This window comes from Dipodomys spectabilis, unplaced genomic scaffold (genome assembly GCF_019054845.1).
Source record: "Dipodomys spectabilis isolate Male_0828 unplaced genomic scaffold, ASM1905484v1 ptg000018l, whole genome shotgun sequence".
Classification (NCBI taxonomy): Eukaryota; Metazoa; Chordata; class Mammalia; order Rodentia; family Heteromyidae; genus Dipodomys; species Dipodomys spectabilis.
In genome coordinates, this window is record NW_024870695.1 from 22,974,477 (window position 1) to 22,990,191 (window position 15,715).

Sequence of the window (15,715 nt, forward strand, 5' to 3'; positions counted from 1 at the left end):
TTGCTGCACTATTGCAATTTCCAAGGGGCTTCGGAGCAAGTTTTTATAGGATTAAGGGAGGAGGGAGGGCGTCGAGGAAACCTGTGTGTTGCATCCATAGTGTCTCATTCAGATTCGTTTCCAAGTTTGTCAATTAGATTTGACTTTTATGTAAAAGGGCCTTTACAAAATGCAGAATCTTCAATTTTTTATTCAATAAAACTAGTCATGAAAATCCAGTTTCCATGAAAAAAAAAAACCCACAAGTTTTCTCCCAAAATATAGAAAGCTTGAGTCTTGCACTGGGATGGACTGATGTTCCTCTGTGTGCAGCTAGCCTGAGAAGGGATGCTGACATTGGAACTGGAGAGCAAGCTGAGCCGGATTCACTCGGGATGTGAAGCAGCCTCCCTAGTCCTGCCTCCTCTGCCAGCAGTGTTTCCAGGGCGAGTCCCTCAGGCTCCTGTATCCGCAGAAAATGTCTGTCAGCGCTGCTCCAACTTTAGTAGGAAGTAATGCAATTTCCACATCAAAAAATATGTCATGATTTTGTCTTACTTGGACTCTATAAGCAGCTCCTGGTAACTCCACCCGGCAAGGTAACTGAGGCATGGATGACTGGATGCTAAGAGCATGCCCACTGCCTGACCTGGTGCCTGACAAGTGGGTGAAACTTGATAAGGTCATCCCTGCTGGAGACTAAGGGACCGCATTCCACCACCAAAATGGAAAAGAGGTAGAGTTTAGAAACAAACAAGCAGAGACACCTTTAGGAAAGACAATGCAATAGTGTTTATTTAGACAGGATGGGCGTTTCTCCGTGTTACTTGGTCATACTAGAGAGCCAGCCAAGTTTGAATAATGAGGATGCAGAAGAGTCGTCTTCATCGCTGAGGAGCTGTCTGAACAAGGAGCCAGGATGCGCCGAGTCACCTGATCTCGAGAGTGGCAGGGGTTCAACCTGCCATTGGATATAGAGGAAGTGCCTTAGAGCCCACCTAGCCTCCTGCCTGCCCTGCCCCCACCCACCCACTGCACTGCATTCGGGGCCACGCCGCACAAGGCACGCCACAGAACTGGGAAGCGCGTATGGCTTTGAGGATTTTGCTGACGCTGGTATGCGAAAAGGACCCTGGGGAACAGCATGTGATTTTACTCTGACCAAGTAAAATCGGAGAGCAGGACTGGGGAAGAGTAAAACATGCATTCCCTTCCATGGCATTCCTCCACTAGAAAGGACTTGCAGGGCACTGTGGGTCGTGGAAACTTGTGTTAGGCGGTGCCAGGGAGTGTAGTGCTACATGTGCAGCATGGGACTATGGCAAGTTTTTTGTTTTGTTTTTTAAACTACTGTCTCCTAGATTTTAAAACCAGATGTTTGCCAAGTACTTTGGATTTTAATGAGTTTGATGGCAGGGAATATGGATAGGATACATTGCTAATATTTTGTCTAACAATAAAGTAAACAACTAAATGCTGTAATAAGACAAGCTGAGCTCTGCACACACATGTACACAACACAATTCAGAAATACCCAGGAGGATTCCCGCAGGCTTAATGGATAGCATCCTACTGAAACAAAACACGCATTAACAGAAAACGTAAAACGCAAAGTAAACTTTAATTCCCACCCAACTAAAAGACTGAAGACGAATCCATTCCCAGAAAAAGGATTTTCTTTGAGCAAGTCCCATCAGAGTGCTCACCCTTCTAAGTGTAAGTGACCATCTCCATCCTGTCCTGCACATTTTCTATAGCCTTGCGGCCTGGGAAACATTTCTACCATGAGGCTATCTGGTGGTGTCTCTTGGCGTCTTTTAAAGTTTCTATCAGCTCAAGCTAGCAAGACCTTGTACTTTTCTATTGCGCCGCCATTAAAAGCAGCACTAGTGCACTGTCATTCAGTTCTTACTGGTTATTTCCAAGGGAGCTGACCGGGTGGCTGGTGGGAGAGAGGACAGGAGCCACAGGGCTGGCCTCTTGCTCTTGGCACTCACCTGGGCTTGTGTGTCCATGCCTCTGCCAGTTGACTTGGTCTTTCTGGTGCTTGTCATACTCAGTGGGAGGAGTCCAAACCTCCAAGGAGAAGGAAGAATTAAGGCATGGCCAGACAGCCCTTGGCCCAGCCCCACCTCCTGCAGTCACCTACCTGATCTGACTTGAGGCCAGAGGCAGTATGTTATGGGGTTCCTGGGAGTTGAACGTGCTGCTTCGGGGCGTGAACTGGTTTTCTGTACCTGTTACCAATCCAAAGAGAACCTGGCAGGCAAGAAAGGGAACACACAAGATGGGGAGGGGTCAATGAGTAATATAATTTTTTAGAGGGTCAAACTGCTTTTTGCCACTACCCAGATCTGAGTTTCAGTCTTGTGGTTCTTTATTCCTCATCTAAGACTGGGTAAAACCAGTAGCAAACATTACTTACAACTAAGGGGGGCCAGGCGCCGGTGGGTCACGCTTGTAATCCTAGCTACTCAAGAGGCTGAGATCTGAGGATCACAGTTCAAAGCCAGCCCTGGCAGGCAAGTCTGTGAGACTCTTATCTCCAATAAACCACTTGAAAACCAGAAGTGGTGCTGTGGCTTAAGCGGTAGAGTGCTCGCCTTGAGCTGAAGAGCTGAGGGACAGCACCCAAGGCCAGAGTTCAAGCCCCATGACTGACAAAAAAAAAGGCGGGGGGCAGATCCTGGATGCCCCAACTTGTGAGATTCTACCTAACCCAGCCCTCCTCAGGACTTGACTGTGCTCTGCTGTTCCAGCACTGGTGAGGAGTGTCCTCGTGCTTCATTGCTACTAGAACTTACTGAAGTTCGCTGCACCAGGCGGTTGAGGTTGCTGTTGAGGTGAGGCGTGAAAACATCCAGGTCAAATGGATCAATGAGGGCTTCCAGACCATCAGTCACTTTCTCTATTCTAAGAGGATCCAGATAAAAGACAATAACAGTATTTTACAGCTATTATGGGAATCTGGACAGAGGCTTTGATTCAGCTGAATTGCTGGCTTAGTGTTTTTGACTGGCTTGAGACAAGTCTGTTCCATGTACCCTCCCACTTTTTTGGGGGGTGGGGATGGATACTAAGCTCAAATGATACCAAGACAACTGAGATTCTGCCTGCTTCAATTGACCATGGGGTTTGCCCAGCAGGTGGCCATTATTTAACACAATGGTCCTATCAGCACTCACTAAGATAAACCTAGTGCACGTGCCAAAGAGATTAGCTTTTGCTTTGGGGGCTTCTCAGTAAAAGGGCTACGGATGTTCAGCTTATTTATGAGATAGGGTCTTACCATGTAGGCCAGACTGGCCTTGAACTTGCATTCTTCCTGCCTCCCCGCACAAATGCTAGAATCACAGGTGTTTACCACATTTACCACATTTGGCTTGTTCGTCGCTTATGAAGGGGACATATTACAGTAAGCCCACCGTAAGCCAAAAAGTATCCTAAGTTGACATGGAAGCACAGCAGCACTGCGCTGCTGTAGGGACTGAGGGAGAGCACACCCTACAATGGTCCCTGAGAACGCACATTCATAGCTGGTAGTGTGCTCTCTACTGACCACTGTGCCACTGCCATAAATGGGGAACTGCCTGTGTTTTGCATTGGAGAGGCTGTCTTGGGGCTCAAGAAAAGTACCTGGCATGAGGTTTGCTCCGGCCACTCTTGGCCTCCTCTGCCTTGGTCGTCAGGACGATGCTGAGATAGCGCAAGTCATAGAGAAGCTGCAGGGCCCGATTCTGGGTGACAGGAAAAGCACCTTCTTTCTGTAGAGGAATTCCAGCCAGCTGAGGTGTTTTATGACAGGGCAGCTAAGGGTTCCGGCGTGGCCATAGCTTGGTATTTTAGGAGATGCTATTTGTACTCACTGGTTTAATCTTGGTCTTAAAACTACAAAACGTGGGGCTGGCAAGGTGGCTTAGTGGTAGAGTGCTTGTCTAGCATGCATGAGACCCTGGGTTCGATTCCTCAGCACCACATAAGCAGAAAAAGTTGGAAGTGGCACTGTAGCTCAAATGGTAGAGCGCTAGCCATGAGCTGAAGAGCTTAGGGACAGCGCCCAGCACAGAGTTCAGGCCTCACGACTGACCAAAAAACCGCAAAAAACTACAAAACCTAACAGCAGGTGTGAGATGAGACCCATCGAAACAGACTAAAAGAACTGAGGATTCCTGTCATAGAGTATTGTGAGTTCAAAAGCCCAAGAAGACTAAATTCTTCCTCCAGTCAGGACTGTCTGGCACAGGAGAGCCAGGCGCTGGTGACTCACACCTTTCATCCTACCTACTCAGGAGGCTAGGAGCTGAGGATTGAGTATCAAAGGCAGCCGAGCAAGGAAAGTCCACAAGACTCTTATCTCCAATTAAACACCAAGAAAGCCAAAAGTAGAGCTGTGGCGTAAGTGGTAGAGCACTAGCTTTGAGCAGAAAAGCTCAGGGACAGTGCCCAGGCCCTGAGTTCAAGTGGAGGCTAAGAGACAAGGACTCCCTTAATGGGAAGCTACTCTTGTGCCAGCATTCTGAGCTTGGCTGTGGCCTTCCCTTCCCCTCCTCACTGGAAGGTGGGCTTGGGGAGGAATTCCCCTTAATGGATGAAGACATAGCTGAGGAGATCCAGGTTAGTGGTTTGCCCAGAACCTGCAGTGAGCTCTAGCGGCAGTGTCCCTTCACTTGTCCTCGTCCGCCTCCTCACTGTGACGTTAGGTGTGAGCCTAACACCACGGACCATGTGTATAAGCCCCACGGCTTAGTGTGGGTGGCTCAGAACCAAGGAAAGGCTAGGTTATGTGTGGGTTTTTTTGCTTTTTTTTTTTTGTTGTTGTTGTTATTAATGGGCAAACAACCAGACACCTACCATGGTGTGTTTTTCTTCTGACAGCTTCTCATAGGCAGCTATGACTTGAGCCAGGCAGCTTTTCAGCATCTCTTGCAGGGTCACCTTTGGTAAGGCCTGGCCTCCAACGCGATTTATTTCCTGACATAAGCTAAACAGGAAGGACTGGACATACCATGAGGGCTGGAAGGACAACAGAATATCATATTGCCAACTTGCACCAAGACGACAGGAAATAAAAACGGGCACATTGATTCGGACATGACACACATGTTCTTCAAAGGCAAACACTAGGTCCAGGGCCCTTCCCGAGCCCGTCCTGCTGTGATCCCGGGCTGACTTAGCACATGTACTGTGCACTGCCTCTTTCACTTCAGGTTAAGAGGTTAATTAGCTCCGAGCCCATAGTACAAAATGGAAGCATTAATAGACTCGGCTGCTTAAGTGGTGCTAACCTACGCTGTCCCCATGGTAATTAAAAACCTCACTTTTAGCTACTCAGCCCACCTGTGTGGGGAGTCGGATCTTAGATGTGACGCTGCTTCCAGACTCTGTCTCCTCCTGAATTTCTAGTTCTTCCCAATTGGTGGCTGTCGCCAGGACTGAACCAGCATCATCTAAAAGCAGTGACTGGGTGAAACCATGAACCAGAACCTGGAAAAAAAAAAAGAACAGGTGAACAGTCTTGTAAGTCCTTTGGGGCCTCTGAAGTTTGTTTACAACAATCATCTGGAGACGAGCTTAAGCTGCTTAGACGGCAGCGTGGTGATGGCGCTAAGTACGGCATGCTGGGGTGGGGGATAAGTGGCCACTTCACAAGGGGAAGGAACTGCTGCTAGAAGGTCACCTTGTAAGAGACCAGAGGAGAGTAGAGGGATTATGGTATTCTCCCAGAAGAGCAGGTTCCCCAGTCCAGGCAGAAAACCTTTCATCTCATCTGAGGGGAGGAAAATGTGAGGCAGGCGGGGGTAGGATTTAAAACTCACCTTGACAACTGCTGAGCTCCAGACCTGGTAGCCTGCCACACTCTGCTGCAGGAGGGCTTCCTTCACTTCCTGCCACTTGGCTTGCCCGGGAGGCATTTCCTGAGCCGGGCCCTTGCCCTGCTTTTTAGGAGCCCTCATCTCCTTCGCTGGCTTCTCAGCACTCCCAGGTTTCCCCACAATACACTGCTTCAGGTGGGGGCACAGTTCTCCCAGGGACTGGCAGAGTCTGGCCATGAAAAGAACTGCGTGCAGCTTGGTGCCGCGGAGGATGTCCTGCTGGCCTTGCACGGCATCCCTGAGGCTCTGCAGCTCAGCCTGGACGCAGTCCATGATATGTTGGATGCAGGCCACAGAGTGAGTCTGCAGCAGGCCCTGCACCGTCGCAGCATCCGAGTACCTGTCAAAGGCAGGCTTCTTGGACTGCTGCCCGGGGGCGGCATCCTGGGGTGGTGGTGCATCATCCGAGGGCAGGTATGCCAGGAGGTCATCCAGCTTCATCTTCAGTCTGGAATCCAGGGCAGAACAGAAGTTCTGTACACAAGGGCTAATTGCATGGGCTTTCATGGAGAGGCCAGTACTGGCAAAGTGACCCCGGTTTGCCACGCTGACCCAGGCAGCATCGGCAGGCAGGTCATTGGGACTCTCAGACCAGAGGAAGAGAGACATGTTCTGCTCCAAGTGGATGTGCTTGCTTGACGAGCTGCCAGCGCTGCTCCCGAGTTCCTGCAAAGCTGACACCAAGAGTTCTTTGGAGCTACTGGAGATGGATTCGAAGCCTTCTTTTGTCAGAGTCTAAAAGAGAAGGAGGAGAGCTCTAGTCACTTCCTTTGGAGAGTTCAAAACAAGTGCAATGATGGGCAATCTGTCCTGCATTCAGAGGTAACGCGGTGTGGCTCAGAGGATGCTGTGGCTACCTGACGGCTCCAGAACCTGGAAGACTTGCGACATTCAAAAGGCCACACTAGGGATGGCCACACATTGGTGGCTGGTGTGACTGTCCACCTCACCTGTAAGCGGTCCAGGAAGAGTGGCTGCATCATGTCCTCCCAGAACAAGAGTGGCTTCTCCAGCAGCCGCCGGCTCACCACCTCCCAGCCAGGACCCGCCAGCTCGCTGCTCAGCAGCTCCCACATGGCATCTCGGATCCCTGCCAGGCCTTTCATGGTCTTCACGTATGAGAGCAGGTTGGTGATCCCAGTCTTAATGTCTTCGTTACACCTGTAATAAGACCATTTTCCTGGGGCTCTACCAATTTTGGGGTTTTCATAACATTACTCAGAAAAATAGCGGGAGCCCAGTGCCACTTCCAGCCTTTTTCTGTTTATGTGGTGTTGAGGAATCGAACCCAGGGCTTCATGCATGCTAGGCAAGCACTCTACCACTGAGCCACATTCCCAGCCTCTATATAATATTTTGAAAGACAAATTCTTCCCTGGTTCTCCCACAGTATGTGCTAAATCCCATGAAGGTGGGCTGTTTGCCATGGGTTGGAGCCTGATGTAATCACCCAGGTGATTCTGAGATTCTCTGCCCATGCCTCATGGCCCCTTTTCTGACCACACCAGGGTCTGCATAGAGCAAATGCCAGTCTCAAGATTCCTCTTCTGTCTGCTTACATGTGGATCCATTTCTGTAGCGTGTCTCTCAGGTATTCCTGGCTGATGGGATGTGCAAGGGTTCGGAGGGTAGGCTGGAACTCAGCGATGGACGCTGGCAGGTGCCGGGACCAGCTGCAGAGCTTCACGTCCTCTTTTAGCACGCTGAAGCCCTTTCCTATGGAAGAGCCACACAGGAAGAAATAGAGGCCATTCTGAACAGTGCATTACAAAGGGACCTACAGGGAATTTCTGCTCAGGTCAAAATGGACCCTTGGAGGAGAAAGAAGAAGACAGCATATATTCCGGCCTCCCTCATCAGGGAGTGGCAGTTTCCTTACGACCATGGCCGCCCTATGGCTGAGAAGAATGGCACAGGCTAGGAGAAAGGAGTGAGGACCAAAGAAGGAGAAGGAAGAAATAAGAGCTGTGCAGTCCTTGACATGACTTTCAAATTCTTACTGGGGTCTTGCTACCGGGCCCAGGCTGGCCGCCAGCCCTGGGTCCAGTAGTTCATCTGCCTACTTCCTGAGCACATCTGCCTACTTCCTGAGCAGCTATGGGCTACATACAGGTGGACAGCGCCATGCCCAGCAGTCCCTGATGTTTTCATTACATCCCTTTTGTGCGCCACCCTATGTCCCTTGTGGATCAGCTCCATCACTGGCAGCTGCGCACAGCCAGTGCTGGGCAGCTCTGGGAGGAGCCTGTCCCTGAAGGCTCTCAGGGTTTGAAGGACAGAGTTCAAAGGTCTCGTGCTTGCTTTCCAATTCCAGGACAGATTAGTCAATACTCATCTTTTGAAAGCAGGATAACCTATTACCTGCACGTGGGCAGAGGGAAGCGGTGGAAGGGGTCCTGACTCTCCTGGGAATAACCGCTTGGCTATGACCACACCTTACTTTCTTTCTTTTTTTTTTGGTCCGGTCGTGGGGCCTGAACTCAGCGCCTGGGCACTGTCCCTCAGCTCTTCAGCTCAAGGCTAGCGCTCTACCACTTGAGCCACAGTGCCACTTCCGGCTTTTTTCTTTTTGCTTATGGGTGCTGAGGAATCAAACCCAGGGCCTCATGCATGCAAGGCAAGTGTTCTACCACTGAGCCACCTTCCCAGACCCCACACCTTATTTTCTTTTCCTGTCTTTGCTCCATCTCCTTGGTCCACTTTTCCTATGTTTCAGGAGTCCTAGAATTCCAAGGGATCATGCAATCTTGTTTTGTTTATTGGTCTCATCCATTTCCACAACTAAAACACCATCATACACAGACACACTGCAGGTACATGTCTCCAAGCAGACCTTTCTCTGCTCTGGTCTGAGCCCAGAATCATCATGCACTCCCTAGACCCATTCCTATCTCCTCCAGTGCCACATTTTCAACCCAACCCCAGCTTATCCAAAGCAGCTCCTTTCCTAATTAACTTTGTCATCTCTCTTCCCACACCCTATACAACAGCCCAGCCACCATCAAACATCCTCCCCTTTGATAGATGTCTGAGCTATTCTCTTAGCCTGTCGCTACAGTTCCCTCCCAATCCCAGCTTCTCTGGTCCAAGTCAACCTGGACCATAGTGACCGATTCTGCAGCATCCCTCTACCCCATGGGGTTCTACTCCTCATAAGAATTAGTAATGTTTAATAACAGCTGGGATAAATGCTGCCCAACAGCAGTATGGGACACATAGGAACACGTAGCACAGGGACCACACCAGGTTGGAAGGTGCTGGCAGGCTATCCATTGCCCTTTGTAGTCCAAGCTCCAAAGGCAGCCACTCCTCTGGTCTTCTCAAGCTTCCCTCCCCCTCTTTCCCCACAGACCCCAGCCTCCCTGGCTTGCTTCAGCTCTTCAGACAAACACACTAACTTCCTCTTGCCTCAAGACTTTGCAACTCTTCTTCCCTTTATCTGGAACTCTCTTCCTTGTGACTAACTTACTTCAGGAACTCTCTTCCTTGCCTTGACTCACTCCTGGTTCAAAAATCACTCCTCCCTTATGCCTTCCCAAGATCTTTCCATTCAATGTTCCTAAGGCAGTTGGTACCTTGCATTGATAGCAATGATGGACACTGACATCAAACACTTCATTCTTGTGAGTCCAACATCTGTCTCCACCAACAGACTGTGGCCTTCCAAAGGAAGGGGCCCCATCTGTCCCACTCATTGCTCCATCCCCAGGGGCTGGCACGTGGCAGACGCTAGGGAAGGATCAGGTAAATGAAACAGGAAGAAGGTTGGCTAAGAACTCACCAGGAGGATGCTGGCCTGTGATGGTCTCCAGAGTAGAAAATAGCAAGCCACAGGGCAGGGACGGATCTGGCAACTGACCTTCAGATGTGGTGTAGAAAAGGGCATGAGCCTGGTTCAGAGTGGTGGCCAGTAACTCCACTAATGAGCAAATCTGGGCTTTGATGCCAGCACCTAGGAGAAGCAACAGTCCTCTTTTGAACAGTTTCCTTTAGCAAAGTTAAAAGAGTACTCAATCTCTCTCAGCTCACTCTGTTCATCCCTCACTCTGTTCATCCCAAGTTTAAGGACTAATGTTTGGAAAGGAGCCACACCCACCGTGGCGTGGCTGTTTGAGAAGTTTCTGAATAGTTGCCTTTCTAGCCAACAGGAAGTCGGTGAGGGCTTGCCGGGGAGAACTCTCCTCTAAGAGAATTATAGAGCAGAGGGCCTCAGCCACAGCTTGGTCAGATACGGCTTGGCACTTGAGCAGCATCTTGCTTTCATGCAAAATGGTTGACCTAGAAGATGCAAGAAAGATCAAAGAGACTCTTCAGCATCTTGAATGAAGGCCTTAGGATATCAAGAAGGAACAGATTACATGAGAGTGTAGGGGGGAGGCCCACATGGGTGTCCATGACTAGAGAAGACGGTTATGCTGGGATCTACTTACCGGAAGTGGCTGGCTGCTGCCACCTGCCGGACGAGTATAGGAAACCGGGAGAGGATGGGACTGTGTCGGGAACTAGAGTCCAGCTGCAGCAGGCAGTGAAGGTGGCAGCAGAGCAGGTAGAGCCCTGTGGCGTGAAGGTACTGAGAGGCTTCCATGGCACTCCAGATCTTCTCAGGGATCTCTAAGAGCAGCTTGATTTGAGCAGCCATGCTGTAGAACTGCTCCTGGGATGGCAGCTTGGGCTGCAGGGAAGGATAGAGCAAAGTCAGAACACATGTGCTCAGCCTAATCTGGAGTTCAAGATCTTCCTGTGTTAGCCTCCCCGAGCAGCTGTGTTACAAGTGTGCGTTACTCCGGGAAACTAAGCCGTTTAAGTCAGTGCTCTGCCTTCTCCTTTGCTGGGCTTTTTCCATTCATGCCTGGTGTACCACTGGAACCACACCTCCAGCCCATAAGCCCTAAAATAAGCTTGAAGAAAAATCACTCAGTCATAGCAAAGTCTGGCCTCCTGCAGGAGACATACACTTAAAATCTCCCAAGGACTCTCTACCTTCTATGCTTGTATCAACAGTTGTGCCAGCACAGTGTACTGGGCGTGGATTTTTCCGAAACCCTGGTAGCATTAAGACAGTTTCAGGTGGGCTGGGAAGGTGGCTCAGTGGTAAAGCGCTTGCCTTGCATGCATGAGGCTCTGGGTTCAATTCCTCAGCACCACATAAGCAACAAGAAAAAAGCCGGAAGTGGCGCTGTGGCTCAAGTGGTAGAGCGCTAGCCTTGAGCCTGAGCTGAAGAGCTGAAGCAGAGTTCAGGCCCTACGACCAGACCCCCCCCCCCAAAAAAAAAAAAAAAAAAGAAAAGAAAAAGAAAGTTTCAGGTGGCAAGGAGAGGGCACTTCCACAGTGTCTTCTTCCCTGTCATCAGCTCTCCCAGGATAAGGGTAAATTCCTATTTCACTGTGTCATCTGGATTAACGTCCATTAGAGAAGCTGCTCCAATATCCAGACATGTATCCCCCACCCCCACCTTCCACTAACAGTAAAGTTGGGGGTCGGTGGGAGACAAGATGACCTGAGAAGACAGGTCATCTCTTGACGACAAGAAGAGCCTGAGCTCCCCACAATGAAAGGGGAGGCTTGGGGTTTGGCGCTGGCTTCCCACAGCCCCGGACGGCGAGGCAGCTGGCTGGCATCGCGGAAGGCGAGCCAGGAAGCTGGGATGAGGAAGGCAGGGCTCGCGGGGAAGGCAGGTGTGCGCACGGGGCAAATCTGCTCCGGGAGAACCACGGTCGGGGACGGAAGCCAGGGAGCGGTGAGGTGCCCAGGGACAGTGCAGGGACCCCGGCGCTGCCAGCTACACCGGGCGGGGGAGCCCAGCCCGGAAGTCGGCGAAGCTGTTGAAGGAACTGCTGCGGGGGCGCCGGGAAAGGAGCGTGCGGGCTCAGTAGGCCGCGGGGGCCGGAGGTGAGCGCGGGGCCGCGGCGGGGCGGGGCGGTACTGACCGGCGGGGGCCGCGGCTGACCGGCGGGGTCAGAGCTAACCGGGACTGATCGGCGGGGGCCGCGACTGGCCGGCAAGACCGGGGCTGATGGGCGGGGTCGGGGCTGATCGGCCGGGGTCGGGGCTGATCGGCGGGGGTCGGGCTGACCGGCGGGGTCGGGGCTGACCGGCGGGGTCAGAGCTAACCGGGACTGATCGGCGGGGGCCGCGACTGGCCGGCAAGACCGGGGCTGATGGGCGGGGGTCAGGCTGACCGGCGGGGTCGGGGCTGACCGGCGGGGTCGGGGCTGACCGGGGCTGACCGGCGGGGTCGGGGCTGACCGGGGCTGACCGGCGGGGTCGGGGCTGATCGGCGGGGGTCGGGGCTGATCGGCGGGGGTCGGGCTGACCGGCGGGGTCGGGGCTGACCGGCGGGGGTCGGGACTGACCGGGGGGGTCGGGGCTGACCAGTGGGTCGGGGCTGACCGGCGGGGTCGGGGCTGACCGGCGGGGTCGGGGCTGACCGGCGGGGTCGGGGCTGACCTGCGGAGGCCGCGGCGCGGCCGGGCCGGCCTGGCGGAGGCGGAGGCGCGCGCAGTGCTGGTCGGAGGCCCGCACCGCGTCCACCAGCCCCTCGGCGCGGCGTCGCATCTGGCCGATGGTGTCGGCCGCCTCGATCAGGTCGCGGTACCGCTCGCCCACCATCTGCCGCAGCTCCTCTTTCTTGTGCTCGATCTCAGCCCGGACCTGGCGCTCCAGCCCGCGGATCTCTTCCGCCCCGTGCGTCTCGAAAAGCGCCGCGGGGTCGCGCAGATCCAGCCGCTTCAGCGCCGGGGAGGCGGCCGTGGCCGCCATGGTGTACGGCTCCGCCACCACGGGCCACTTCCGCCCTCTGGCCCCGCCCCTTCACCATCGTGGACGAAGGCGGAAGCGCTTCTGGGAGCCATGTTTGTTCCGGGCACGGGGGGGCGTGGCGGAGGGGGCGTGGCGGAGGGGGCGTGGCCTGGCCCTGCGCGGGAAGACCCGCATCTTCGCCCTGACTTGAAATCGCTCCTGGCGCACCCGGAGCTCTTCCAAAGTGGGGAAGAACATGGAAGACGCCCGCCCGCGGAGACTCGCCGCCGCCGGGCAGCCCCAGTGCCCGCCCGCCCGCGGAGACCGCAGCGTACCGTATTCTACTTTACCTCGCAGTATCCTGGCAATACAGACAGCACCGTTGTTTCTCCTCTTTTTTGTGTGTGCAATACTAGGATTTGAACTCAAGACTTCATGTTTGCAAGGCTGGTGCTTAACCCATGAGAATACCATCTTTACCAGATAGGTCCCAGAAATCCTGAGAGGCAGAACATTATTGAGCATAGTTTTCAAGGCCTGTACACGAGATCATTTAATTTGCTGTACACACCACCCCTGTGCGTCACCTAGACCTGGGGGATTTCATTTACCATCCCCGGGTCACCCAGCTAGGGACGGCTCTGACCCTGTCTACTTGTCGGTCTCTCTCTCGAGCCCAGAGCGCCCCCTGGCGGCCGGGCTGCGCTTCCGCAGCTCCATTCTGCAGATAGTCGGCTACCCAGAATGTGCAGAATCTGTGCTTTGGGTTTGGGGAATTCATCTCCGTCCGGCAGGAGCTAACTCCAAAACTTATTTCACAGCTGTGGTGCAGGCTGGGCCCTCCGGACATAGCCTGGGGCTTTGAATGGGGGCGAGAGACATCGAGGAAACTCCATAGGGCTGGTACCCCAGGCACCGTCGGGCAGAGACTTTAACTAGTGCAGCTCTGTGACTAAGGCCATTTCAAGTGGCAGCTGTGTGGATCCACAGGATAGCCCTCCCAGGATGACTGTGGCAGGCGTGTGTGTGTGTGTGCATGTACATGCTTGTGTGCTGATCCTGGAGCTTGAACTCGGGGCCTGGGTGCTGTCCCTGATCTTTTTTGCTCAAGTGGAGTCACAGCTCCACTTTCGGCATTTTTTGATGGTTAAGAGCCTCATGGACTTTCCTGCCGGGGCTGGCTTCAAATCGCGATTCTCCGATCTCAGCCTCCTGAGTAGCTAGAATTACATGTGTGAGCCACTGGCACTCAACTTCTGTCGTATGCCTTGATTGAGTGCCACACTTTCAGCTTCTAAGTTCAGGATGAGGCTGGGGCTTTACGTGCAGTGGTTTGTGTTTGTGCATGGCACCTGCGGTTTCAGGTAGAGCAAAGGCGGGTGCACCAGCTGATGTTCTCCACTGAGAGAGCTTTGTTCCTACCTGCCTTTCTTCTGTCTCCCTGACCAAGTTCCCCCAACTGTCCTGCAGAGGTCGCTGTTGTTTCTCTTCTCTCAGAGAGAACACTGGCGGAGGCAGTTTAAAACTTTAAGCCTGAGACACTGGACCACTGGAAGATTTCCTCTCCAAGCCTCCTTTCCCCTCTGCATCCAAGAAGCGTCCCCTCCTGTCCACTTCTGCATATTAGCATGAACTAGCAAAACCAGAGCTTCAGCTGCCAGACCAGGCACTGTGCTGGTGGCTGCAATGAGACATTGAAGTCTTTTTGCTTAAGTGTTGTTATGAATACTGGGGTTTGAACTCAAGGGCCTTGATCTCTTGCTTGGCTTTTTTGCTCTGGACTGGTGCTCTACCACAGCTCCACTTCTGGCTTTTTGCTGGTAATTAGAGATAATCCTAGGTACTCAGGAAAGTGAGATCTGAAGGATCATGATTTAAAATCAGCCTGGGCAGAAAAGGTTGTGAGATTCCATCTCTAAGACAACCAGCAAAAAGCACAACTGGAGCATGGCTCAAGCAGTAGCACACTATTTGAGCAAGGAAGCTGAGTGAGCTGGAGGTCTTGAGCATAAATTCTGGTACCAGCAAACAAAACAAAAGCCCAGGATCAAGTGTCCTGTCTAAGGTCACAGAGCTACTTAGCTCCAGTCAGTCTGACTCTAGAAGAAATCCTTGATCTTCTGACTTAGTCCCACGATTCACTTCAGAAAAAAAAAATCGGGGCTGGGAAAGTTGCTCAGTGGTAGAGCGCTTGCCTTGCATGCATGAGGCCCTGGGTTCCATTCCTCAGCACCACAGAAGCTGAAAAAGCCAGAAGTGGCGCTGTGGCTCAAGTAGTAGAGCGCTAGCCTTGAGCTGAAGAGCTGAGGGACAATGCCCAGGCCCCCGGCCCAGCAAAAAAAAAAGAAGAAAAAATTCCAACTATAAAGGGCCATAGGCCTAGTTAATTCCTAGCAACATCTGGATGGTCTCCACACCGCTCCCTGTCCTTGGCCTAAGGAAGGGTCTCTGCAGTGAGTTATACAGGCAGTTGGGACTCAAACTGGAGTGGATCTCTAGGGACATGGAGACAGATTGCTACGTGGAATGGCCACACCTTGTATTCAGGTGTTGCCAGCTGGAGGGCTGCTGTCCCTCCTGTCTGGGATGTACTCTGACATTCGCGCTTTCTCTCAGGCTCCTCCAGCCTCAGCCTCCAGCTGCTGGGATTACAGGCATGCCCCACCCCATCTGGCCCCTCCTTATTTTTAATAGGAAGATATAAATCAAGTCGCAATAATGGTTAAAATGGAAGGCTTCTGCCATAGTTTGGGTACTGAATGTCCCCCAGTGGGCCATGTGCTAGGCTTGGTCCCTGGTGGGGTGCTGTTGGGAGGTGGTGGGCTCTGAGAGGTGGGGGCCCTTAGGCGGTCTCAGGTCTCTGGGGGTGTGACAGGCAAGGGATTATGAGGCTCTGTTTCTGCTTTCTAGCTATAAGGTGGGTAGTTTTGCTCTGCCTCATCCTAGTGTCATGCTCTGCCGCCTTACCACAGGTCCAAAGCAACAAGGCCAACCAATCATGTTCCTTCTGTACTGTCAGCCCAAATCAATCAACTCTCTCTCTCTCTCTCTGTCCATTGTGGGACTTGAACTCAGGGGCTGGGCGCTGTCCTTGAGCTCTTTTGCTCAAGGCTAGTGCTCTACC

The 15,715-nt window shown here is 52.7% G+C and overlaps 2 protein-coding genes across 4 annotated transcripts in view; one reads left to right on the forward strand and one right to left on the reverse strand.

Moving 5' to 3' along the window:
* Positions 1-334: 334 nt before the first annotated feature.
* Cog1 (component of oligomeric golgi complex 1) lies at positions 335-12,625 on the reverse strand. 2 transcript variants are annotated; one of them, XM_042672790.1, is made up of 14 exons: positions 12,301-12,625; positions 10,283-10,524; positions 9,949-10,130; positions 9,634-9,804; positions 7,412-7,568; positions 6,803-7,013; positions 5,796-6,587; positions 5,317-5,463; positions 4,831-4,992; positions 3,616-3,743; positions 2,784-2,892; positions 2,129-2,238; positions 1,977-2,055; positions 335-940 (listed from the first exon to the last, which is right to left on the reverse strand). In XM_042672790.1, the coding sequence occupies exons 1-14, from the start codon at positions 12,610-12,612 to the stop codon at positions 803-805; spliced, it is 2,940 nt and encodes a 979-aa protein (XP_042528724.1). In that variant the 5' UTR covers positions 12,613-12,625; the 3' UTR covers positions 335-802. The 2 variants fall into 2 exon arrangements, with proteins under 2 accessions (XP_042528724.1, XP_042528716.1); XM_042672782.1 differs by having other exon boundaries at positions 335-943.
* The window catches only part of Slc39a11 (solute carrier family 39 member 11), a 324,266-nt gene continuing 320,132 nt past the window's right edge, over positions 11,582-15,715 (forward strand). Inside the window, exon 1 of one of the 2 annotated variants that reach the window (XM_042672865.1) lies at positions 11,582-11,742. The gene's annotated coding sequence lies outside the window, so the exon portion shown is untranslated. The remainder of the gene's footprint in view (positions 11,743-15,715) is intronic. The other variant, XM_042672859.1, reaches the window with a different exon arrangement.